We start from the raw sequence: 27192 nt of genomic DNA, 5'->3' as shown, positions 1-27192 counted from the left end.
GCTCTAACCAAGCTGTTTAACCCCCGACATGCCCTAGTCTCATGAGCCAGACAAAGTATTGCGGTGGCCAAGCGAGACCACCATGGCCCTTACTCATGCACTGGCGGGCTGTGGATTGTGTGTGTGTGTGTGTGTGTGTGTAAGTTTGTGTGTACCCACCCAGGCTCCAGTGGGCTGTGGCTCAGACACGTTGGTGGGGTACATCCTTGACACAGGGCACATGAGGATGTTGACTCCGTCAGGCACCATGTTGCAGTAGTACTGGATGCACTGCAGCCACCACCATACTGCATCACGGCAGTTATAGCGGGCGTCAGTCCCCTGTCCCAGCAGGTTGGGGATCAGGCCGTACCTCAGGGTGCCAGCAAAAGCCAGGATTATGTTTCTGTGGAAAACAGTGACAGATACCAGACACATTAATTCAAGGATTTATCTTTATAACTCTGATGATGGTCGACCAAAACAGTGGTGTGAAATCCATTCAATTGTTTGGCAGCATCCAAGACCACAGGTGTCCTGGAGTTTCTTACTTCCTTGTTACTATATTATTTTCAAAGGACAAATATATACCCATTCATCAGGTAGGACACCGATATTCTACTAGAGAGTGTGACATGTACCTAGCCTCCAGGTGTCTTCCTGTCACCAGCATCAGACCTCGCAGGGCGATGAATGTGTCCCGGCCCCAGCAACGGAAGATCCCAGCCGCAAAATGAGGAAGACCTGTGACATCAGACAGACATAACTATTAGCCAACCAGTAACAGAAAGAGAGAGAGAGAGAGGGAGGGAGCTAAAGTGTGTGGGTGTATCTGTATGTCTGTAAGAGTATAGACTGATAGGCCGTTCCCCAGTAGGGATTGCCCAGAATAAAGTTGTATTGAATTGAATTAAATACCTTACCTGCAGCCAGTGACACACAGCACTGCTCCTTCTCGTTGGTAATGTCGTTGAGACGGTAGGGCACGTCATGCAGCGTGGGTGCGAGGGGGGGAAGAGCGGGGTGCAGACCCACACCACACATCTGTACTGAGCCCAGAGCTAACTGCTTCACCAGGGTGGAACCAGTCTGGATGAAGCTTAGAGAACCAGAGGACAAACACACAGATGACAAGCTGAAGGACTGCCCAAGGTCATTAATTTAAAAGTTGGAGGAACGATTTCAAGCTTTCACATTTCATTCAGAACAGCATAAAAATTAAAATTAAATGTACTACTATACTCATTGACAAATTCACATTTCTATTTAATTAATGAATAGGAATAGCTGGTTGTTATTCAACCTACTTTGACATTTTACTGAACACAATATCCAAGGCGGTAGTATAGGCCCCAACAATGATGGAGTCGAAGTAGCATGGCACCAGGTAGCGAGGGATGTGCTTCAGATAGGTGAACATAGCCTGGAACCACTTGCCTACCTGGAGGGACAACACGAGACATCATATCATTTAACTGCAAACTCTGTTTGTCTATGGCCAGTTAGCAGGCTAAATATACTTAATCAATGCAATACAACAAGTATGAGTGGTAAGGACCTGTAAAGTTCCAATTGAAAAATGACCATGGCTCTCAAAAACCTTTGAAAGTGGACCCAAAGGACTAGACATTATCTTGACCAGGTCTGAGTGCCAAATAGCACCCTATTCCCTATATACGGTAGTGCACTACTTTTGACCAGAGCCACGTGCACTACATAGGGAATAGGGTGCCATTTGGGATGCAGCCATTGTGAGGTTTGTCATGTCTTACCTCGCCCAGTGCTCCTCCCTTGATGACCAGCCGGTTGCTGACGTAGTCGATCATCCAATCCCCCTGTCTCAGGTTGTCACAGAAAGGGTGGCCCAGGTCGTTTTTGGGACGAATGTCCCCCATCACCGACATCAGACCTGAGAGTGTCAAAAGAGGTCTATACATCTAACAAACAAACTCATCATACATGTATACATTTATCAATTTCAATGTGTGCTAGTTTTAATGTAATTAGTCCTTAAAAAGGAGGAAGGGTAGCTTGGCAGTCCCAACTGGTAAATGGAAGATCATCGTTTTACGGTTCCCGGCACAAAACGGTTGAGCAACACTGCAATATGCAATATGCAATAGGAGTCATGGATTTCCCTGAAGCGCGACCTTCCCCCCCCCCCCTCCTTGTTTTGTACCTTGCAGCCCTCCATACTTGAGACTCATCCAGGAAGGGATGTTGTAGCAGCCTCCACCGTCCTCCTGCTCTTCAGCGTCACAACGGAAAAGCAGCACGTTAATGTCCGCCAGGGTCACCTTGGACATAATACTGGGAGGGAGCAGACAGGTAGGAAGATTAACAGTAGGCTAGATTAACATTTACTAGTAGAAGACAGCCTATGAAAGGTCTTATAGCAGTTGCTTAATTAGTTAACATGTCTCATGTTACAATGCATGGGTCAGAGATTAGCTGAGATATGGGCTGAGATTACTCACAAAAGTAAAAAAATCATGTTGAGTATACGTACGCTGCCAGTGGAGTAGTGAGTATGGCTGGGGCGTCGTTGTCAGGCACACTGCCCGTTTTGTAATGGTCACTGAACTGGACCAGGTGTCTCCTCAGAACCCCCACCAGCTCTTGGGACTTGGGGTCCAGACTCACCCTGGGGACAAAGAACATGGGTTACAGAGTAGGAGTGCTGATTTAGGATCCGTTTTTTGCTTTTAGATCATAATACATATTGTATGGACACACGGGAGACTCCTACTCTGAGACACATACAGCACCTGGAGACACATACAGCACCTGGAATAATCGCAATAGGACAGTGTGTTCTTATATTCTTACCTGAACACAATCACACTACCAGGGGTGAGGTGTTCAAATTCAATCTCCTGGACAAATTCACTGCGGCCCTTACACATGACATCAGCCTGCTTCACAATCTTGCTGTCATGTAGCTGCAAGACAGTTGGAGTAGAAATAGATTATAGACCACCAGTACCTTACAAAAGAAATAGAACTCATACACAGGTGTTTAGACTGAAGTGACCCAAGAACAAAACCTGTTTTGTGCTACACTATACTCTGTAATTTACCAAGTGTGTACAAGACTACCATAACCAATCAACAAGAAAACAAACATGGCTAACTCTGTGACCTGAGCAAATCCTGGCCCACTTCTTTCAATAGAGGGGAATGATAGACTAGAGAGATAAGCTTGTAACTAGTATTCTAAACTGGGGTGTAAAGTTGTACTCCCATGGTGCTGTTCTCGTGTTACCTGGATATGTTCTCTGATCTCTACCGTGTGGTCAGGCAGACCGTTGATGCTCTTCCTGTCTTTCTGGTACGACCCAGCGATCCTCTCCACAGTCCTGGCCTCTAGGACCACCTCCTCTATTTTACCTGCAGGAGAACACAGTCGACACTGACCTGATCTGGGTTTTCATGGAAACTACTAAGGGAAGTGATATCAGGATGATTAGTGATTGATGGTGTACTGCAGTGATACTCAATCTGGCTCCTAGAGAGCCACAGTACTGCTGGCTTTTGTCCTTTTGACTGTGGCTCTCCAGGAGTAGGACTGAGGGCCACTGGGGTCCTGTACCTGGGATGCACATGGGGGGCACCTCCTGTCTATATTGATAGGTCTTGGGGTTCCTGAAGGCAGTGTGACACACAGCTACCACAGACTGGTGTGTGCTGGGGCAATGTCTGGTTACTGCCACTATGTCCTCATCCACCTGGTCCACATAGACCTGCAACACACACTTATTTGTTGTGTTCTTCAGTAGAAGCACTTACTCTGCAACTCTACAATTCAATATTCCCTCAAAAGTGTTTCTGCTTCTCTCAGGTTAAGTCCCTTCCTGAGGAATTCAGTTTAGTTCCCCTAGTCCAAATTCTGGATGGCCGTTTTCCATGGCCCAGATTAAGCCTGGTCCTGGACTAGAAAGCACTTTCCATAGAGATTCTGTATTGAGCATGCTTTATAGTCCAGGGTTAGGCTAAATCTGGGTCTGGGAAACCAGTCCAAAGACATATTGCTGGCTGCCCATCCGTACCCATGGCTAAGTGCCCAGTGTATGTCTCTGAGTGGATCTTAGAAGTACATCTGACCTGCGAGAAGCCCTTAGAGGACAGTTCTTCGTGTAGCTTGTTGAGGGCCAGTTTCCCGGCAATGATACCACTCTGGGAGTTCACCTCTCCTGCAGAGGAGGGCTTGGCCTCCGAGTTCCACTTGGGATAGAAGCGCTCCTCCTTCACAACAGAGATCTGCACAAGAACACACAGGAAGTTGGATACAAACTTAGAACTAAACACTGTCCGTTTCATACATTGTCAGCAGTTTCAATATAGACGAGATGAAAATAGAAGAGATTTTAGCTTACAGTTTTGTATCAGAAGTGAACTCACTTTATGACATACTCACAAACACACACACTTTTGATAATCATGGCCATCTTTCCTACCTGGTGAGGGACCAGCTCGTCGTATCCTCTAGTACTTCCTGTGGCACAACAGGCCATGGAGACGATAGCAGAGCTTGGGAGGGAGTCGTACGCAGAGCGAATCTACAACACAGAAGAGGAACAGTAAATGAATAACACCATCAACACATACAGTCACAACATCGATCAACAACACTACTATATACATACAGTGCATTCGGAAAGTATACAGACCCCTTGACTTTTTCCAAATTTTGTTACATTACAGCCTTATTCTAAAATTGATTAAATTCAGTGTTTTCCTCATCAATCTACAAACAATACCCCAAAATGACAAAGCGAAAACAGGTTTAAAAAGAACAGAAATACTTTATTTACATAAGTATTCAGACCCTTTGCTATGAACTCGAAATTGAGCTCAGGTGCATCTGTTTCCATTGATCATCCTTGAGATGTTTCTACAACTTGATTGGAGTCCACCTGTGGTAAATTCAATTGATTGGACATGATTTGGAAAGGCATACACCTGTCTATATTTACATTTTAGTCATTTAGCAGACGCTCTTATCCAGAGCGACTTACAGTTAATGAGTGCATACATTTTCATACTGGCCCCCCGTGGGAAACGAACCCACAACTCTGGCGTTGCAAGTGCCATGCTCTACCAACTGAGCTATATAAGGTCCCACAGTTGACAGTGCATGTCAGAGCAAAAACCAAGCCATGAAGTCGAAGGAATTGTCAGTAGAGCTCCGAGACAGGATTGTGTCGAGGCACATATCTGGGGAAGGGTACCAAAAAATGTCTGCAGCGTTGAAGGTCCCCAAGAACACAGTGGCCTCCATCATTTTTAAATGGAAGAAGTTTGGAACCACCAAGACTCTTCCTAGAGCTGGCCGCCTGGCCAAACTGAGCAATCGGGGGAGAAGGGCCTTTGTCAGGGAGGTTACCAAGAACCCGATGGTCACTCTGACAGAGCTCCAGAGTTCCTCTGTGGAGATAGGAGAACCTTCCAGAATTGAGAGCTTGAGAGGATCTGCAGAGAAGAATGGGAGAAACTCCCCAAATACAGGTGTGCCAAGCTTGTAGCGTCATACCCTAGAAGACTCGAGGCTGTAATCGTTGCCAAAGGTGCTTCAACAAAGTACTGAGTAAAGGATCTGTATACTTATGTAAATGTTATATTTCAGTTTTCTATTATGGGGTATTGTGTGTAGATTGATGAGGCGGAAAAAAAACAATTTCATAAATTTTAGAATAAGGCTGTAACGTAACAAAATGTGGAAAAGGTCAAGTGGTCTGAATACTTTCCGAATGCACTGTACATAGGGAACATGTACACTAGACAGTAATCTAGTTATTAGGAAAAGCTGTGAAATGGAATAAAGCATATCATATACTACGTCATATCATTAATATCTATACTGAACAAAAATATAAAAAACGCAGCAATTTCAAATACTTTATTTACTGAGTTACAGTTCATATAAGGAAAATCAGTCAATTTAAATCCATTCATTTGGCCCTAATCTATGGATTTCACATGACTGGGAATACAGATATGCATCTGTTGGTTAAAGATGCCTTCAAAAAAAAAGGTAGAGGCATGGATCAGAAAACCAGTCAATATCTGGTGTGACCGCCATTTGCACTTTGCATAGAGTTGATCAGGCTGTTGATTGTGGCCTGTGGAATGTTGTCCCACTCCTCTTCAATGGCTTGCTGGATATTGGCGGGAACTGGAACACGCTGTCGAACACGTTGATCCTGAGCATCCCAAAGATGCTCAATGGGTGACATGTATGGTGAGTATGCAGGCCATGGAAGAACTGGGACATTTTCAGCTTCCTGGAATTGTGTAGAGATCCTTGCGATATGGGGCTGTGCATTATCATGCTGAAACATGAGGTGATGGCGGCGGATGAATGGCACGACAATGGGCCTCAGGATCTCGTCACGGTATCTCTGTGCATTAAAATTGGCATCAATAAATTGCAATTGTATTCGTTGTCCGTAGCTTATGCCTGCCCATACCATAACCCCACCGCCCCCATGGGGCACTCTGTTCACAACGTTGACATCAGCAAACCGCTTGCCCACACGACGCCATACACATGGTCTGCAGTTGTGAGGCCGGTTGGACATACTGCCGAATTCTCTAAAACAACGTTGGAGGCGGCTTATGATAGAGAAATGAACAATAAATTATCTGGCAACAGCGCTGGTGGACATTACTGCAGTTAGCATGCCAATTGCATGCTCCCTCAAAACTTGAGACATCTGTGGCATTGTGTTGTGTAACAAAACTGCACATTTTAGAGTGGCCTTTTATTGTCCCCAGCACAAGGTGCACTCTGTAATGATCATGCTATCTAATCAGCTTCTTGATACGCCACACCTGTCAGGTGGATGGATTATCTTGGCAAAGGAGAAATGCTCACCAACAGGGATATAAACAAATTTGTGCACACAATTTGAGAGAAATAAGTGCTTATGTAAAAAAATGTGGATATTTCATTTCAGCTCATGAAACATGGGACAAACACTTTACATGTTGCGTTTATATTTTAGTTCAGTATAAATAGGGATGTTGACAAATCCCAGCGACATATTGTACACTATCTAATTAGGACACTCGTTGTCATGGGTAATATACAGTTGAAGTCAGAAGTTTACATACACTTAGGTTGGAGTCATTAAAACTCGTTTTTCAACCACTCCACAAATTTCTTGTTAACATTTACATTTTTACATTTTAGTCATTTAGCAGACACTCTTATCCAGAGCGACTTACAGTTAGTGCATACATAATTTTTTTTCATACCCCCTGTGGGAATCGAACCCACAACCCTGGCGTTGCAAACGCCATGATCTATCAACTGAGCTACATCCCTGCCGGCCATTCCCTCCCCTACCCTGGACGACGCTGGGCCAATTGCGCGCCACCCCATGGGTCTCCCGGTCGCGGCCGGCTACGACAGAGCCTGGATTCGAACCAGGACCTCTAGTGGCCTTAGACCACTGCGCCACTCGGGAGACTCAAACTATAGTTTTGGCAAGTCGGTTAGGACATCTACTTTGTGCATCACACAAGTAATTTTTCCAACAATTGTTTACAGACAGACTATTTTACTTAGAAATCACTGTATCACAATTCCAGTGGGTCAGAAGTTTACATACAGTAAGTTGACTATGCCTTTAAACAGCTTGGAAAATTCCAGAAAATGATGCCATGGCTTTAGAAGCTTCTGATAGGCTAATTGACATCATTTGAGTCAATTGGAGGTGTACCTGTGGATGTATTTCAAGGCCTACCTTCAAATTCAGTGCCTCTTTGCTTGACATCATGGGAAAATCTAAAGAAATCAGCCAAGACCTCAGAAAAAAAATTGTAGACCTCCACAAGTCTGGTTCATCCTTGGGAGCAATTTCCAAACGCCTGAAGGTACAACCTTCATCTGTACAAACAATAGTACGCAAGTATAAACACCATGGGACCACACAGCCGTCATACCGCTCAGGAAGGAGGCGCATTCTGTCTCCTAGAGATTAACGTACTTTGGTGCGAAAAGTGCAAATCAATCCCAGAACAACAGCAAAGGACCTTGTGAAGATGCTGGAGGAAACAGGTACAAAAGTATCTATATCTACAGTAAAACGAGTCCTATATTGACAGAACCTGAAAGGCCGCTCAGCAAGGAAGAAGCCACTGCTCCAAAACCGCCATAAAAAAGCTAGACTACGGTTTGCAACTACACATGGGGACAAAGATCGTACTTCATGGGGACAAAGATCGTACTTTTTGGAGAAATGTCCTCTGGTCTGATGAAACAAAAATAGAACTGTTTGGCCATAATGACCATCGTTATGTTTGGAGGAAAAAGGGTGTGGCTTGCAAGCCGAAGAACACCATCCCAACCGTGAAGCACGGGGGTGGCAGCATCATGCTGTGGGGGTGCTTTGCTGCAGGAGGGACTGGTGCACTTCACAAAATAGATGGCATCATGAGGAAGGAAAATTATGTGGATATATTAAAGCAACATCTCAAGACATCAGTCAGGAAGTTAAAGCTTGGTCGCAAATGGGTCTTCCAAATGGACAATGACCCCAAGCATACTTCCAAAGTTGTGGCAAAATGGCTTAAGGACAACAAAGTCAAGGTATTGGAGTGGCCATCACAAAGCCCTGACCTCAACCCTTTAGAAAATGTGTGGGCAGAACTGAAAAAGTGTGTGCGAACAAGGAGGCCTACAAACCTGACTCAGTTACACCAGCTCTGTCAGGAGGAATGGGCCAAAATTCACCCAACTTATTGTGGGAAGCTTGTGGAAGGCTACCTGAAACGTTTGACCCAAGTTAAACAATTTAAAGGCAATGCTACCAAATACTAATTGAGTGTATGTAAACTTCTGACCCACTGGGAATGTGATGAAAGAAATAAAAGCTGAAATAAATCATTCCCTCTACTATTATTCTAACATTTCACATTCTTAAAATAAAGTGGTGATCCTAACTGACCTAAGACAGGGTATTTTTACTAGGATTAAATGTCAGGAATTGTGAAAAACTGAGTTTAAATGTATTTGGCTAAGGTGTATGTAAACTTCCGACTTCAACTGTACATACTGTACTCTACCTGAATAGAGGACTTGTCATGGGTAATCCCAGCTACATACTGCAAACTACCTGGACAGGGCACTCGTTGTCATGGGTAACATCCAGGAACATGGCGTGGGCGATAGAGGGCACCAGAGGTCTGATGCTGGGCTGGACGAACGAGCCCACAGGCTCTCCACCAAACCTGTAGACCAGCCTGCCCTCCTCGTGACTGTCCCCTGCACTCATAGCCTCTGAGGAAGACAGAGAGAGACAGATTATATTGTTATTGTAGAACAGGCAAATAGTTATAGCCAATATGGTCATTGCAGTCATTTATAAGAAAACAAATAACCCTGGCTGATTGAATTTGTTAATGATTTCATAGTTTACTTTAAAATATTACCACCAACAGTACTTTTTAGCCAAGAGACGATCAATTGCAGATTCATTCAGTTTCCTGTGTATCAATATTTCATAAGGCATTTCATACCATGAACAAAGCCAATACCAACTTCACTAACGCATATCCATGCCACATGTTGAAGCAAAACAGAAAACATTTACTTTTCTATTTCTACCAGATGTGTAGCCTGGTCTCAGATCTGTTTGTGCTCTTGTCAACTCCATTGCTCACTGTCAAGGAGTTTGCGTGATTGCACAAATAGACTGGCAGTCAGGCTATAGATTATGTGCCATTTGTGCATTTCCCAGGCTCTTACCTCTGATGAGGGAGGTAATGGCCAGTCTAGTGACAAAGACATTGTCCAGCTCCTCGCTGCCCGTGAACAGCTCAGCCACCACATACAGGTCAGGCTTCAGCTGGCGAGCTCTCTCCAGCATGTACTACATACAGCACAGGCCACCCACACCACAACACACAGGCCAACGCCAGGGCACACAATGCAAGACAGGCATGTGGGGGAAGGGAGGAGAGAGGGTTTGGACATAGAGATGAGAAAATATAGGAGGAACAGAGGAGAGAAGGGGATTTAGAAAGAGATAGATATGAGACGAGAGAGGAGGAGAGATGTGAAGGGGTACAGGCTGGGCAAGAAAGAGGGTAAATATGAAAACAACCCACACAGAGGAGAGGGGGGACATGCAAAGTGTCAATTACCATGCAATGAAAAGGTTAATGGTGGGAAAAACAGGAAAGTAGTGTTGGGAAAGGTAGTAAAGATTTTAATGAATGAAGAGATGGTGATAATGAATAATATAGTTATATTTCAGGGTTTGGGATTTGTAAAAAAAAAATGTGAACAGGATAAGTATGATGAAAATGTCAGATTCAAAGTAAGCCCATGGTAGAAGAGTGGAATAAGATGATCGAAAGAAAGAAAGAAAGAAAACAGAAAAGACAAAGACACATATTTAGTGTCATGCTCAGTCAGAACAACGCATCAGTCCAGTTCGCACAGTCCTACAGTGCAACAGGGCAGTAGCAGTACCTCTGACCAGACTGGTAATCCCCAGGCGGTTTACAAACACATTGTCAATCAGCTCGCTGCCCGTAAAGAGTTCAGCTATCACATAGAGGTTAGGTCTGACCGCCCTGGCTGTTGCCAGCATCGCCTACAGAGCACAAGGTAACACTTTACTTAAGAGTGGTGACATGTAGCATTCATAAAGCCTTTATATGCATGATGAAAAGTGTCATAATTTCCTACACAATAACATTATATAAATATGCAAACATTTCAAAAAACCTTTTTTTGCTTTGTCATTATTTGGTATTGTGTGTAGATTGATGAGAAGAAATACATATTTAATCAATTTTAGAATAAGGCTGTAACGTAACAAAATGTGGAAAAAGTCAAGGGGTCTGAATACTTTCTGAATGTACTGTATACACGAGGGCAGGAACAGCAAATAGAATCACACATTCTGAGACTAGAAAACTTTCTGAAGAGATTTTAAAGTTTTGCCCTGAGCAATAAAAAGAGGATAGTAGCTATGTTTTTTTCTCGACATTTAGAAAGTTTGCATAGAAAATATACTGAACAAAAATATAAAGGCAATATGCAACAATTTCACTGATTTAAAGTTCATATAAGGAAATCAGTCAATTGAAATAAATTCATTAGGCCCTAATCTATAGATTTCACATGACTGAGTAGGGGCGCAGCCATTACAGACAGAAATACTCCTCAGTTTCATCAGCTGTCCGCGTGGCTGGTCTCAGACAATCCCGATGGTGAAGAAGCCGGATGTGGAGGTCCTGGGCTGGCGTGGTTACACGTTATCTGCGGTTGTGAGGCCGGTTGGACGTACTGCCAAATTCTCTAAAATGACGTTGGAGGCAGCTTATCGTAGAGAAAGAAACATTCTATTCTCTGGCAACAGCTCATGAAACATGGGACCAACACTTTACATGTTGCATTTATATTTTTGTTCAGTATAGATGCGACAATTTCCTGCTAGGGTGAATTTCCATTTAACTAATCTTGTGTCGATAAAAACAGCTGGACATAATGACGTCACACCTAAAAAAAAAACATTTTAACAAAACCCTAGTGTCGAATAAAAACTTGAGTGGTTAAAGTGTTTCCATTACCCATTTAGGCAGATTGTGCATTAATAAATTGCCGACAGCCTGAATGTCCTCCCACCTATTTATTTTATGTCTCAGGTAGCCAGCCCGCAAAAGCCAGCATGGATAGAATGCAACATTATTTTTATAGCCTAGTTGAAAATTTTGATTTTGCATGCAACTGACATTTAGAATTAAATGTGCAGTGGAGCTTTATAGTTACGTGGTGACATCACCTGCTCCGCGTACCTTCAAAATGATTCAGCAATCATCATTTATCCGAAAAACAGTTTCCATCATCATTTGTCACAATAAAAGAAAGCTAGACAAAAGAGAAATCCACCCTTATCGAACGGATAAAAATGTTGTCGATCTTTAGAAAATGTATCTTAGATCTACCGTTTCCACTACACAATTTTTGGCCGACATTGCTTTTATCGAATAAACATGGGTCAATGGAAACCTGCCTATTGTTGACTTAAGAAAAACACATACTCTATCGATCTCTCTATATCTATATACACTGCTCAAAAAAATAAAGGGAACACTAAAATAACACATCCTAGATCTGAATGAAATAATCTTATTAAATACTTTTTTCTTTACATAGTTGAATGTGCTGACAACAAAATCACACAAAAATTATCAATGGAAATCAAATGTATCAACCCATGGAGGTCTGGATTTGGAGTCACCCTCAAAATTAAAGTGGAAAACCACACTACAGGCTGATCCAACTTTGATGTAATGTCCTTAAAACAAGTCAAAATGAGGCTCAGTAGTGTGTGTGGCCTCCACGTGCCTGTATGACCTCCCTACAACGCCTGGGCATGCTCCTGATGAGGTGGCGAATGGTCTCCTGAGGGATCTCCTCCCAGACCTGGACTAAAGCATCCGCCAACTCCTGGACAGTCTGTGGTGCAATGTGGCGTTGGTGGATGGAGCGAGACATGATGTCCCAGATGTGCTCAATTGGATTCAGGTCTGGGGAACGGGCGGGCCAGTCCATAGCATCAATGCCTTCCTCTTGCAGGAACTGCTGACATACTCCAGCCACATGAGGTCTAGCATGGTCTTGCATTAGGAGGAACCCAGGGCCAACCGCACCAGCATATGGTCTCACAAGGGGTCTGAGGATCTCATCTCGGTACCTAATGGCAGTCAGGCTACCTCTGGCGAGCACATGGAGGAATGCCACCCCACACCATGACTGACCCACCGCCAAACCGGTCATGCTGGAGGATGTTGCAGGCAGCAGAACGTTCTCCACGGCGTCTCCAGACTCTGTCACGTCTGTCACGTGCTCAGTGTGAACCTGCTTTCATCTGTGAAGAGCACAGGGCGCCAGTGGCGAATTTGCCAATCTTGGTGTTCTCTGGCAAATGCCAAACGTCCTGCACGGTGTTGGGCTGTAAGCACAACCCCCACCTGTGGACGTCGGGCCCTCATACCACCCTCATGGAGTCTGTTTCTGACCGTTTGAGCAGACACATGCACATTTGTGGCCTGCTGGAGGTCATTTTGCAGGGCTCTGGCAGTGCTCCTCCTGCTCCTCCTTGCACAAAGGCGGAGGTAGAGGTCCTGCTGCTGGGTTGTTGCCCTCCTACGGCCTCCTCCACGTCTCCTGATGTACTGGCCTGTCTCCTGGTAGCGCCTCCATGCTCTGGACACTACGCTGACAGACACAGCAAACCTTCTTGCCACAGCTCGCATTGATGTGCCATCCTGGATGAGCTGCACTACCTGAGCTACTTGTGTGGGTTGTAGACTCCGTCTCATGCTACCACTAGAGTGAAAGCACCGCCAGCATTCAAAAGTGACCAAAACATCAGCCAGGAAGCATAGGAACTGAGAAGTGGTCTGTGGTCACCACCTGCAAAACCAGTCCTTTATTGGGGGTGTCTTGCTAATTGCCTATAATTTCCACCTGTTGTCTATTCCATTTGCACAACAGCATGTGAAATTTATTGTCAATCAGTGTTGCTTCTTAAGTGGACAGTTTGATTTCACAGAAGTGTGATTGACTTGGAGTTACATTGTGTTGTTTAAGTGTTCCCTTTATTTTTTTGAGCAGTGTATATGACTTTCAATGTCGCACCGTCATAGGATGCCACCTTTCCAACGAGTCAGTTGGTCAAATTTCTGCCCTGCTAGAGCTGCCGCGGTCAACTGCAAGTGCTGTTATTGTTAAGTGGAAAGTCTAGGAGCAACAACGGCTCAGCCGCAAAGTGGTAGGCCACACAAGCTCACAGAACGGGAACGCCGAGTGCTGAAGCGCGTAAAAATATTCTGTCCTTGGATGAAACACTCACTACCGAGTTCAAAACTGCCTCAGGAAGCAACGTCAGTACAATAACTGTTAGTCTGGAGCTTCATGAAATGGGTTTCCATGGCCGAGCAGCCGCACACAAGCCTAAGATCACCATGCGCAATACCAAGCGTCGGCTGGAGTGGTGTAAAGCTCGCCGCCATTGGACTCTGGAGCAGTGGAAACGCGTTCTCTGGAGTGATGAATCATGCTTCACCATCTGGCAGGCCGACGGACAAATCTGTATTTGGCGGATTCCAGGAGAACGCTACCTGCCCAAATGCATAGTGCCAAGTTTGGTAAGAGGAGGAATAATGGTCTGGGGCTGTTTTTCATGGTTCGGCCTAGGCCCCTTAGTTCCAGTAAAGGGACATCTTAACGCTACAGCATACAATGACATTCTAGACGATTCTGTGCTTCCAACTTTGTGGCAACAGTTTAGGGAAGGCCCTTTCCTGTTCCAGCATGACAATGCCCCCGTGTACAAAGCAGGGTCCATACAGAAATGGTTTGTCGAGATCGGTGTGGAAGAACTTGACTGGCCTTCACAGAGCCCTGATCAACCCCATCGAACACCTTTGGGATGAATTGGAACGCCGACTGCGAGCCAGGCCTAACTGCCCAACATCAGTGCTCGACCTCACTAATGCTCGACCTCACTAATGCTCTTGTGGCTGAATGGAAGCAAGTCCCAGCAGCAATGTTCCAACATCTAGTGGAAAGCCTTCCCAGAAGAGTGGAGGCTGTTATAGCAGCAAAGGGGGGACCAACTCCATATTAATGCCCATGATTTTGGAATGAGATGTTCGACGAGCAGGTGTCCACATACACTACATGACCAAGGGTGCGTTGTTAAATTGCCTCCAGTGTGTCAGAGCGCGCTCTGGGTCATTCGTAAATTCAGAGCGTTGTCAGATTGTCTGTTCGTAAATTCAGAGCGTTTCAATCTCAGAGCATTCAGAGTGCACACTGGACGATCTGGCCAAGGAGTAGAGTTTATCCAAGCGTTCTGACTTCACAATGGCAGTCAAGCACCCAAGCTAACTGGCTAAAGTTGGCTAGCTTGCTAGACACAAATGAGAGAACACCTCACTCTGACCATTTTACTCGTCCTTGCAGACCTGGCTAGATAGTTTATGTTTTATAAAGCGTTAGTGACTAACTGTGCTGCTGGCAACAATTTCACTTTTTTTGCCGGTGTTTACTGACACCGGTCATATTCAGCGGGTGTTGCTCGTTCGTAAATTCATCAGTTATTCTGCGCTCTGGTACTCTCAGACGAGAGTGCTCTGAAATCGGAGCAGATAGCCAAAGTGAATTTACGAACGCACCCTAAGAGTATCACTGAAAATATTCACCAGGATATGTAGCTATGAATGGTGCATCTACAGTCAGATCAGCATACTGTACCTCGGCCACATGTAGAGGAGTGGAGTGACAGTTGTCCAAGCGCACACCCGCAAAGTGTTTAGCTGTGATCTCTGTGTACTTCTTCATGTGGGCCCACAGGTAGGGGCAGTCCTCTGGTTTCTCACCGTAACGCAGCTTCACACTGTCTCCCCAGCAGATCAGCTCTCTCCTCAGGTACACGTTAGAGCCTAGAGGCAGGGACGACACAGGGGAGTTACACACCATCACACTAGTCAGGTTGAAATCAATGATATCTAAACCTTATATTAAAAATAGTCACATTTCTCAGGGAAAAGTACGTCTTTATCTTCTGACATAGGCTGGATATGACAATCCTAGTGTACCATAGGGCCCTACATTTTTTAATGACAAGTGGTCATTACAAGGTCCTTACAAACTTCTCAAAGAGAAGTGTGTGAATACTGAGCATGTTCTATCTGTTTAACTTGACCGGTCTGTAGAAATAGTTAGAACAGAACTATCAGCTGACCTGGCTCTGCAAAGTTCCTCAGGGGGTCGTCTGACATCACCCAACCGTTGTGGGCCAGGAAGTGACACGCTTTGTCTGTCTGGCTCATCAGTTGCATTTCCTGGTCAAAGGTCAAGTTGTCCTCAAACGGGAAGGTGAAATATCCGCACACCACTGGATGGTTCCTGGTGATAGGTCCCAACTTAGGCCCGTGGTCTGCAAGGCGTTCGTACACTACATTTCCCACAATGCAGTTGGTGGCCTGTTCCTCATGGTAGTGCATCTCCTTATAGCTCTCCACATTCAGCTCCTCCAGTCTGTTCCTCAACCAGTTACAACACTCCTGGATGGATGAGGGCTCATTACTGTAACACAAACACATGAAATTATATGAGTGGCACAGAAGCATTTGTGACCCAACAGTGGTGACAAAGCAAATCCCATGTTAAGATAAATTGCGATCATTGCTTCAAAGAATTCCTGTTTCTCTCAAATGGGTTTAAAGCACCCTTGCAAAGTGTCTTATCGGACGCAAAGATGGGTGACCAAGCAAGGTCATTGTCTTATTGAAGGTAGCATACGCGACAAGAAAGGTGATCGGCATCGTTAGCAGTGACTCTATGAGCAGGTCTATTGTTGTAATGGAGTATCCTAAAGCGGACCCACCCGTTGGGTATGAAGGTCTCCAAGGCTGAGGTCATGTCCACAGTGTTACCGAAGCGTCGACAATGGGGGTCCGGGAGGATCCTCAGACGCTTCTTATCCTCATTCTCTAATCTCACTGCCTTGCCTCCTGGGGAGAAAACATCAAACACAAAAATACTGAAGAAGATATTAGCGGATTACATTGCAATCACGATTAGTGCACCAGATTGTTGAGTGCGAGCTGATTGCTACTTCAACAGTGGTAGCACAATATCTGGAACACAATTTTTTTGTTTCAATTGATTTCCTGGGATGGCTCAAAAGAGATATGAAAAACATCATAATTTACCATAATTCAATGTAATGACACTGAAATACAAATCCTGAGTGGTTGGTAGCCCTCACCTGCCTGAAGAAGCTTCCTGAACTGTTCCACAGCCTTCTCCACGTTCACCTGGTAGAACTCCCACAGCTTGGTCCTGGGGTAGATCTCATCCCACAGGATACCTCGCAGCATCTACAAGAGGAGGAAATCAATCAATCCAACTTTGTCCTAAGAGGGACATTTGGGTTGAAAGTAGGGTAACTCAAAAGATCTCTTTATTAATTTAATTGACAATTTTCCTATTTCAATACAGTATAAAACAGAAGGCTAACACAAACCAACTCACGTGGAGTTGGTGTTCATTTTCGATGTGAGCAGGAACACCATGGTCACTGTACATCCCGTCTGCGATGTCACAGGTGAGGTGCCACAGAGCCCTGTCCAGCACCCAGGCTGGCTTCAGGTGAGGAGAGTTCACCAGGTTATAGCCACACTCAGGGTGCAGCCACAACCACCTACTGTTAGCAGCTAGGGAGAGAGAGAGAGAAGGGGCTGTTACTGTTACTAGGTTGTAGCCATACTCTACCCACTGAGCACAGATGTCACTTCATTGAAATGACGCGGAAACAACGTTGATTCAACCAGTGTGTGCCCAGTGGGTAGGTGCAGCCACAACCACTTACTCACAGCTAGGGAGAGAAGGTAACAGTTGTTTAAAATTATAGAGGAAGAATGGATCTAACCCCAGTAGGAAATTCTCTCCAATGTCATGGAATAAGACATATTTGGAGCACATTCAACATTGCTTGAATGGTCATTTGCGGGTCATACTTAAGTACCAGCGAACAATAAACTTAGAAACACTAATAGGAGTTGTGCAGTGCACCCCAACAGTGTTGCCCTTTACATAGGACAAACATTGCAGCGGCAGCTGTGGCTCTTGCATCATGGTCTCAGTTTCCTCTGTCAGCATTTAGCCTCTGTTCACACTGAAGGTCAGATTGGCTGGTTCGTCGCAAAGGGGAATACTTCAATCACTCCATGACACTGTCCGTGTCCCAAATGGCACCCTATATAGTGCACTACTTTTGACCAGAAAGTAGTGCACTATATAGGGGATAGGGTGCCATTTGGGATGCAACACTGCCACACCATGTTCACACCTTCATTAGTTATTGATGCTTATGATAGGGGTAAGATAACCATGGCTCCTCCATGTCTGCAGCACAATGTGTGAGGCTGAGCTTCTGATTACATTTTGCCTAATACTGGATGTAATAAATGTGGTTGTCTGACTGTGCGCTCTCTGTGACATTATTATGTTTCAATTCATGACAGTTTCCATCGTCAAGTGCTTCTGTTGCTATGGACGTCAACACATGATTGTTCTATTAATTTTTATTGTTAGTGTTATAACAAATGGTTGTCACCATTGATTTTATCAAATGTATGTTTGATGACAAGAGGTCAAACATTTTTGGTTATTAAATCAGTATCTTCATTGTGTACCTCTAGTAAGGATATAGGATACCCTGCTGTTCACCTACCATCTTCCTCTGTCCATTAACACGTGATGTGAAGGTTGGAAATCTCTCCTCTCCTACTGGCTACTGCATTGGCAGTAGTCCTGCTGACCATACAGTGGGGAAAAAAGGATTTAGTCAGCCACCAATTGTGCAAGTTCTCCCACTTAAAAAGATGAGAGAGGCCTGTAATTTTCATCATAGGTACACGTCAACTATGACAGACAAAATGAGAAAAGAAATTCCAGAAAATCACATTGTAGGATTTTTAATGAATTTATTTGCAAATTATGGTGGAAAATAAGTATTTGGTCACCTACAAACAAGCAAGATTTCTGGCTCTCACAGACCTGTAACTTCTTCTTTAAGAGGCTCCTCTGTCCTCCACTCATTACCTGTATTAATGGCATTTGTTTGAACTTGTTATCAGTATAAAAGACACCTGTCCACAACTTCAAACAGTCACACTCCAAACTCCATTATGGCCAAGACCAAAGAGCTGTCAAAGGACACCAGAAACAAAATTGAAGACCTGCACCAGGCTGGGAAGACTGAATCTGCAATAGGTAAGCAGCTTGGTTTGAAGAAATCAACTGTGGGAGCAATTATTAGGAAATGGAAGACATACAAGACCACTGATAATCTCCCTCGATCTGGGGCTCCACGCAAGATCTCACCCTGTGGGGTCAAAATGATCGCAAGAACAGTGAGCAAAAATCCCAGAACCACACGGGGGGACCTAGTGAATGACCTGCAGAGAGCTGGGACCAAAGTAACAAAGCCTACCATCAGTAACACACTACGCCGCCAGGGACTCAAATCCTGCAGTGCCAGACGTGTCCCCCTGCTTAAGCCAGTACATGTCCAGGCCCATCTGAAGTTTGCTAGAGTGCATTTGGATGATCCAGAAGAGGATTGGGAGAATGTCATATGGTCAGATGAAACCAAAATAGAACCTTTTGGTAAAAACTCAACTCGTCGTGTTTGGAGGACAAAGAATGCTGAGTTGCATCCAAAGAACACCATACCTACTGTGAAGCATGGGGGTGGAAACATCATGCTTTGGGGCTGTTTTTCTGCAAAGGGACCAGGACGACTGATCCGTGTAAAGGAAAGAATGAATGGGGCCATGTATCGTGAGATCTTGAGTGAAAACCTCCTTCCATCAGCAAGGGCATTGAAGATGAAACGTGGCTGGGTCTTTCAGCATGACAATGATCCCAAACACACCGCCCGGGCAACGAAGGAGTGGCTTCGTAAGAAGCATTTCAAAGTCCTGGAGTGGCCTAGCCAGTCTCCAGATCTCAACCCCATAGAAAATCTTTGGAGGGAGTTGAAAGTCCGTGTTGCCCAGCGACAGCCCCAAAACATCACTGCTCTAGAGGAGATCTGCATGGAGGAATGGGCCAAAATACCAGCAACAGTGTGTGAAAACCTTGTGAAGACTTACAGAAAACGTTTGACCTGTGTCATTGCCAACAAAGGGTATATAACAAAGTATTGAGAACCTTTTGTTATTGACCAAATACTTATTTTCCACCATAATTTGCAAATAAATAAATTAAAAATCCTACAATGTGATTTTCTGGATTTTATAGGCTTCTCTCATCTTTTTAAGTGGGAGAACTTGCACAATTGGTGGCTGACTAAATACTTTTTTCCCCCACTGTACTTGATTAGATGCCATGGGTGTCAAACTCCACTACAACCTGGCACCAGTTTCTCTGTCATAGCCTTTAGACTACTAGAAGGACATGAGTCACAATACGTTCATTATATAATTTCGATAAATATACATGCATTTCCTTTTAAGCTGGTCTCTTTGTTTTGCTGTATAAAAACACCCTGTATTGGGCCTCCCGAGTGGCGCAGCAGTCTAAGGCACTGCATCGCAGTGCTAGATGTGTCACTACAGACCTCGATCGTTGTTTTAGTGGGTAAAATACTTTTTTTTTTTAAAGTGATCGGGGTAAGAAACATGGGAAATGTTAAGTCAGGTATTCTCTTAATTTTTACCCCATTGCATTTTATGATGGGTCAACACCATGACTATGAAAGATTTATAAGCAAATATTTATGTTATCTGTTGGATTCTAAACTTGTGAAGTATGCATTTGTAGGTAGGGTATATGTACTCTTCAAAGGTCTGCACATTCTGGACACTAAATACACCTGCTGTCCTAAAGATTATCAAGAGTATTATGGCTATTTTAAAAAGGGAGCTACACGGGAGCTACTAAATATCTGAGAAGAGACTTCGCTAACCCATGTTTCACTATCAGTCAGTCCTGCAAGCTTTCCCCGTGGCTTGGGACCAGTACCCAGAAGGTCACAGTCATAACTCTTCATGAAACACTATCTTCTGAAGAGCTTAGAGAGGAGATCTGCTGTCTCTGTATCTATAAATGGCAGCATGGATAGGTATGTTACGTATCCCTATGCGTAGCCTACTACCCTACCATTCACAAGATGGGAATGCATTCATCCTACTGTTCGAGATAGTGTGTGAGCTGATGCTCATGTGTAGAGTGCGCCAAATGACGCCCTATTCCCTTAAAAGTGAACTACTTTTGACCAGGGCCCATAGTAGTGCACTATATACTAAAACAATACCTGTATGGTTGTAGACCACGTCAGTGATGCAGACCATGTTCCACTCTTTCTTCAGTTTCTCCACCAGGTTGCCCACATCCATCCAGGTGTAGTTCTTCCCTTCAGGAGAGAACTCTGGGTTGAGTTCCAGTTGGTCAGCCAGAGAATAGCAGGAGCGAGACATCCCTAACTTCTGCAGCGGGGTGAAGTGGATCATGTTATAACCTAGAGAGAGAGAGAGAGTTTATGATAATATAATTTTATGAATGAGAAATGTGAATCTATGAACCCACAGTAAGAATGATGCTATAGGTACGTTACATGTTTTGTAATGAACCCAATGCCTGTCTGGACAGACAGATTTTAAGAAACGACAAACACTGCAAATATTTTTGCAGATATTAGAAATGGGTCAACGACCACCAGTATAACCAAACAGATCTCAACAACTGTGTGGGGATCCCCCAAACCACAACTCTTCGTGCAGCACAATCTATACGATGAATCAATAAAGATGAACTCTGTATTTGTTAGTATCTGTACTTTTGAACTGCAGGCACATGATTTAGAATGAGCAAACACCATTGATGTGCTATCAAAAATAATAATTTCCTTTAGCAATTTAAACCAAATTAAATATGTGACATTTATGAGTGAGGTCAGGAGTTTTTCCTGACCACGTAACCCGAGCATGAGAAACACCCATTTATACTGATGAAGACAATAGCCATGCTTCTGATCGTTGTCCAGCTGGCTATGGTATCCCATGCTGCCCCTCACCGGTCTCCTTGGCAACCCTGAGCCTGTCCTGCCATTTGTCCAGAGGCCCCAGGCACTTGGCCAGGTATGTCTGAATGGCGATACAGTCCAGGGGTAGGACACGGTTATCAGCACCCACACGTAGCACTGGGTCCACCACTATGTAGCCACTACCGGTCTTCTCTTCAGTCCTGGGAATCACACAGACCACATTTTTTTTTTTTTTTTTTTTTTTTTTTTTTTTTTGTCATTTAGCAGACGCTCTTATCCAGAGCGACTTACAGGAGCAATTAGGGTTAAGTGCCTTGCTCAAGGGCACATCGACAGATTTTTCACCTAGTCGGCTCGGGGATTAGAACTAGCGACCTTTCGGTTACTGGCACAACGCTCTTACCCACTAAGCTACCTGCCGCCCTGCAATACAACAGGCAACGAGATCAATCAATAGCATAACGTGTACGGGATAAAAGGGTTGACTATTGAGGTTGAGCCCCAAAATCACCTGCAGGTTTGTTATTATTAATATGTATTATTATGAAGTGCTTATACACAGTGGCATGGGAAAGTATTCACCCCCCTTGGCATTTTTCCTATTTTGTTGCCTTACAAACTGGAATTAAAATGGATTTTTGGGGGGGTTTGATTCATTTGATTTACACAACATGCCTACCACTTTGAAGATGCAAAATATATATTTTTGTGAAACAAACAAGAAATAAGACAAAAAAACTATTCACCCCCCCCTGCTTTAGCAGTATACTTAGGGTCATTGTCCTGCTGGAAGGTGAACCTCCATCCCAGTCTCAAAGCTCTGGAAGACTGAAACAGGTTTCCCTCCAAGAATTTCCCTGTATTTAGCGCCATCCACCATTCCTTCAATTCTGACCAGTTTCCCAGTCCCTGCCGATTAAAAACATTCCCACAGCATGATGCTGCCATCACCATTCTTCACTGTGGGGGATGGTGTTCTCGAAGGTGATGAGAGCGTCTGCTAAAATGACTAAAATGTAAAATGTGTTGGGTTTGCACTAGACATAGCGTTTTCCTTGATGGCCAAAAAGCTCAATTTTAGTCTCATCTGACCAGAGTACCTTCTTCCATATGTTTGGGGAGTCTCCCACATGCCTTTTTGTGAACACCAAATGTGTTTGCTTATTTTTTTTCTTTAAGCAATGGCTTTTTTTCTGGCCACTCTTCCGTAAAGCCCAGCTCTGTGGAGTGTACGGCTTAAAGGGGTCCTATGGACATATACTCCAATCTCCGCTGTGGAGCTTTGCAGCTCCTTCAGGGTTATCTTTGGTCTCTTTGTTGCCTGTCTGATTAATGCCCTCCTTGCCTGGTCTGTGAGTTTTGGTGGGCGGCCTTCTCTTGGCAGGTTTGTTGTGGTGCCATATTCTTTCCATTTTTTAAATAATGGATTTAATGGTGCTCCGTGGGATGTTCAAAGTTTCTGATATTCTTTTTATAACCCAACCCTGATCTATACTTCTCCACAACTTTGTCCCTGACCTGTTTGGAGAGCTCATTGGTCTTCATGGTGCCGCTTGCTTGGTGTTGCCCCTTGCTTATTGGTGTTGCAGACTCTGGGGCCTTTCAGAACAGATGTATATATACTGAGATCATGTGACAGATCATGTGACACTTAGATTACACACAGGTGGACTTTATTTAACTAATTATGTGACTTCCGAAGGTAATTGGTTGCACCAGATCTTATTTAAGGGCTTCATAGCAAAGGGGGTGAATACATATGCACGCACCACTTTTCCGTTATTTATTTGTTCTAATTTTTTGAAACACATAATTTGTGAACGGGTATCTATTTTGTACCCTGCACCTGCAAATAACTAGATGTGTGTACACTTCTTCTGAACAACAAACAGTGCTTTCTTACCCAGCACAAAAGTAATACTGGTAGGACCCTGCCACTTGCAGGTCCAGTTTGCAGTACTTGTCCGAGTCATCCTCTCTCCCTGTTGGGTTTATCCAGTCCAGAGGCCAGAACTGAAGCCGGTCAAACTTCTCTCCCTCCGCAGGGTAGTTAGTGTGGACGTGCACATGCTTCCCCTGCAGAGTGGGCCCCAGCCGGAACTGGAGCTCAAAGCCTGATAGTAGAATAATAATAATAATAATAATAATAATAATAATAATAGTCTGTCATTATATTTACATAATAACAAGTAATACACAAGCAGGATATTTACTAAAAGCACTGCTGGAGTCTACAGTGAAATCAGAAAGGTTCACCCTGGACAATGACTGGATTTGATGTGAATACATTAACTAATAATGTCCTAATGGAAAAATGTCCACTTGGAAAACACATAGGCAGCTGTTATGGTGTCCTGCCAATCAAATGTGCATTAAAACAGTTTTAAAACAAATCCAATGTCTGAAGTGATGCCTGTCCAAGTGATTGATCTTGCCAAACAGTACAGCTAAACCACTGAGAGAACACAAGGACTTTTCCCTTGCCATTTATAGCTGCAAACTTTTCACTAGAATATTTCAGGATAGGCTACTTCACTCAAGTGTCAAATGCACATCAATGTTCAGCCTATGCCATAGCCTACCATTCCCCCATTAACTACATGTGCATTTCAATGTCTATATTTTCAACAGCAGGAATAATATCCCTGCTGGGGGTAAAGTAAAAGCAAGATAGCAATGTTGAGCTGAGTCACACTCTACAAATGCAAGAAACAAAACAAAAACATAATTGTCTAATAATGACAAACTTCCAATAGCCTATAATTCGCAGGACTTGTACATTCAGACATTTGGTTTTCTTGCTTCTATTATGTGCCATTGCAAATGTGAAGTTGCCCAGGATTTGAATGGCCATGGCCTACATACCTTGCTCTAGTCGGAACAGAGTCCTCTCTAGTCGCTCCATGTCATTCAGGAACAGTAGTCTGGTCTGTCTGCTCCGAACCATTTTGACGTTCCTTTTTTAGGGTGTCCTTTTCAAGCAGGAAGCGGTGCCCCCAGATTCCTACACGCCACCGTGTGAGAGAACATGCTATCATGCAGCACACCGTTTATACACTAGGCTAGCCTACGTGAATGTATGTGTGTACATGGGTTTCATATTTACATAACTGCCCACTGTGGCCTATTCATAAATGTCTCTCTCTCTAAACGTAAAGAAAAGCATTAGCCTATAAATGTCGCTTGTATTCCTGTTTATGGCTTGTGAAAATAAAACAAACATTTATGATTTTATCCAGATCCCCATTAGCTGTTGAAGAAGCAGGAGCTATTCTTCCTGGGGTCCACATTCATCATAAGTAAGTTCAATAATAGTTTATCTCTTATTAAAAATAACACCATCACTGTTTGGCTGTATTGAAATATCGAGTTCTATTTATATATTCAGCCCTGGTAGAAGAAACTACACATTGTAACTATGAACGATTGTACATGTTACAATGGTTGCAATATAATAGTAACATGTTTCTTTGATAAAGGAGAATCACCTTGTTTTTCCGTGTGCTTAGGATCAGGGGTGTATTCATTACGCCATGAAACGGCAACCGTTTACCGTTAAGAACCAAACGGAAGCAAACAGCGCAAACTGAAAAAAACGGGGAAGGACTTAACTGTATTTTCAATAGAAACTCTCGTTTTCGTTGCAAAACTTTTTCCGTTTGAAGTAAACGGTTTCTGTGCAAAACGTTTTGCAACAGAGGAAACGTTTTGCAACAGAATCGGTGAAGTAAACGGAACGAAACGGGGAGGGACCTACCTGAATGTGTCCAATAGAAACTCTAATTTTGCTCTGTTTGCTTCCCCTTGGTTCTTAAACGGTAAACGGTTTCCGTAATGAATACACCCAAGCTGTTTTAGTGGCAGGGGGTGTGGCAACTCTCTAATCTTTACGCTATACCCTTCACGTGCCATTGTGGTGTTAAATTAATGTATTAATTAATTGTCCGAGAGAGATTTATATAGTTATCAAAACATCACGCCAGGGTAAGTCTACAGGAAACGCAGCCCTTATTTTAAGTGTTTCTAAAATCCCCTATTGAAAAAATGAATGGTTGAAAAATGATTGGAACCATTTCCCTGTTTGACAATTTGGCAGTACGTCCAATCGGGCTCACAACCGCAGACAACGTGTAAACTTCTGTCTGTAATAAAGCCCTTTTGTGGGGAAAAACGAATTCTGATTGGCTGGGCCTGGGCCTGGCTCCCCAGTGGGTGGTCCTGGCTCCCAAGTGGGTGGGCATATGCCCTCCCAGGCCCACCCATGGCACAGTAAAGTGAAATCTACAGATTAGGGCCTAATGTATTTATTTCAATTGACTGTATGAACTGTAACATAGTAAAATCTTTGAAATTGTTGCATGTTGTGTTTATATTTTTGTTCAGTATATTTGCAGGTGTTTCATAGCAAACGTTCAAGTGAACTGAACGCAGCTCAGCCTAGGCGCCTACCAAAAGCACATACAGTGGGTGACCTCATCAGGAAGCCGCACACAAGTCTCCAGAAAACGTGTGTTTTGGGAGTGACAGACACCCTTTCATTATAACGTTGGGGGAAATACGTTCCCAGCGTGTTTGGTGGCCTCAAATGCTAGCCTGCTAGATAATATTGAAAATAAAATAAAATGTTAGGCTAGTTATGCTAACCCGTTTACAATCCCTTTAGCTTTGCTTGCTAGCTTGCATTTTTCAGACAATTTTGGATGTTGCACACCCTTGCCTGAACACAGCGTGCAACATCCTAAATTGTCAGAAAATGGTGGTGGAAAATTGTGTTTCATAAAGAAAGTAGGGTGAATTCGGAATAAGTGGGACACGTTTTGCATTTCTGTCTTCTGTAACCTCTTTCGACATCTATCCAACATATTAGCCCAACACATGATCAGTTTCTTGAATACACAAGATGTTTCCTAATCACACACAAAAATATTTTTGACATCATATTCACAGGAGGTATGACACACCCATTTGTGTACACTGAGTCAAAAACTTATTTTCAGTTGGTATTTGGTAGACTGGGACACCATTATTATAATCCTAATTGTACCCCAATGACAATACAATTCACTAAAATAACAGTACTAATAACAGTACTACAAGAAAAGTAACAGGATATAGTACATGAAGAACCAGAGCCCTGCCTAACCCTAATGTAAACTGGATCTCCTTCCTCTATTGGAAAAGCCTAGAAGACTGTCCCACTTTTCCTACTCCATGCTGTCCTACTTTATGGTTGGCAAAGCGGGACAATAGTATGCAGTTACACCCTACGCATATTTTCCCTGTTTCTTTCCACCATCTCACCATTAAAGCTAGTTAAGGAGGAAAATTATGCCTTTGCGGCCTGAATGCAAGATGCTTTATGTACAAGCAGGTCCATGAAGGACACGAGTGTATTACAAGGGAATGAACATCAAGTATAGACTATAGCAAAGAATGTGGATTATACTGACAAGATACATATCTATCAGCCCTAAAAATGTGAGTCGTTGTCCACAAAGCGGCGGCGGGCTGTAGCTCCCGCTCATCCTTTCTTTGGATTGGTGGAAACATCTCATTATTGTAATACTTTTTTTAAATATTCGATGAGGGTTGTTGACGTCAAACACCTGTCTTCAATAGAGAGATG

General features: G+C 43.7%; 1 protein-coding gene across 1 annotated transcript in view; it reads right to left on the bottom strand.

Annotated features, from left to right (window-relative positions):
• The window catches only part of LOC311109009 (glycogen debranching enzyme-like), a gene marked incomplete at its 5' end in the record, with an annotated part of 34501 nt that extends 9988 nt beyond the window's left edge, over nt 1-24513 (bottom strand). Inside the window, 23 exons of the mRNA XM_084151792.1 lie at nt 160-385; nt 621-723; nt 903-1078; nt 1287-1420; nt 1752-1888; nt 2159-2289; nt 2489-2623; nt 2809-2921; nt 3245-3369; nt 3572-3722; nt 4084-4239; nt 4437-4538; nt 9102-9265; nt 9734-9857; nt 15263-15450; nt 15753-16096; nt 16398-16524; nt 16782-16893; nt 17048-17229; nt 20838-21041; nt 21597-21766; nt 23470-23680; nt 24432-24513. Coding sequence (XP_084007918.1) covers nt 160-385; nt 621-723; nt 903-1078; nt 1287-1420; nt 1752-1888; nt 2159-2289; nt 2489-2623; nt 2809-2921; nt 3245-3369; nt 3572-3722; nt 4084-4239; nt 4437-4538; nt 9102-9265; nt 9734-9857; nt 15263-15450; nt 15753-16096; nt 16398-16524; nt 16782-16893; nt 17048-17229; nt 20838-21041; nt 21597-21766; nt 23470-23680; nt 24432-24513 — 3597 coding nt within the window. The remainder of the gene's footprint in view (nt 1-159; nt 386-620; nt 724-902; nt 1079-1286; nt 1421-1751; nt 1889-2158; nt 2290-2488; nt 2624-2808; nt 2922-3244; nt 3370-3571; nt 3723-4083; nt 4240-4436; nt 4539-9101; nt 9266-9733; nt 9858-15262; nt 15451-15752; nt 16097-16397; nt 16525-16781; nt 16894-17047; nt 17230-20837; nt 21042-21596; nt 21767-23469; nt 23681-24431) is intronic.
• Between the last annotated feature and the right edge of the window lie 2679 nt (nt 24514-27192).

This window comes from Coregonus lavaretus (assembly GCF_964263955.1).
Source record: "Coregonus lavaretus genome assembly, chromosome: 34".
NCBI classification, from domain to species: domain Eukaryota; kingdom Metazoa; phylum Chordata; class Actinopteri; order Salmoniformes; family Salmonidae; genus Coregonus; species Coregonus lavaretus.
This window is presented reverse-complemented; position numbering and strand designations above follow the sequence as displayed.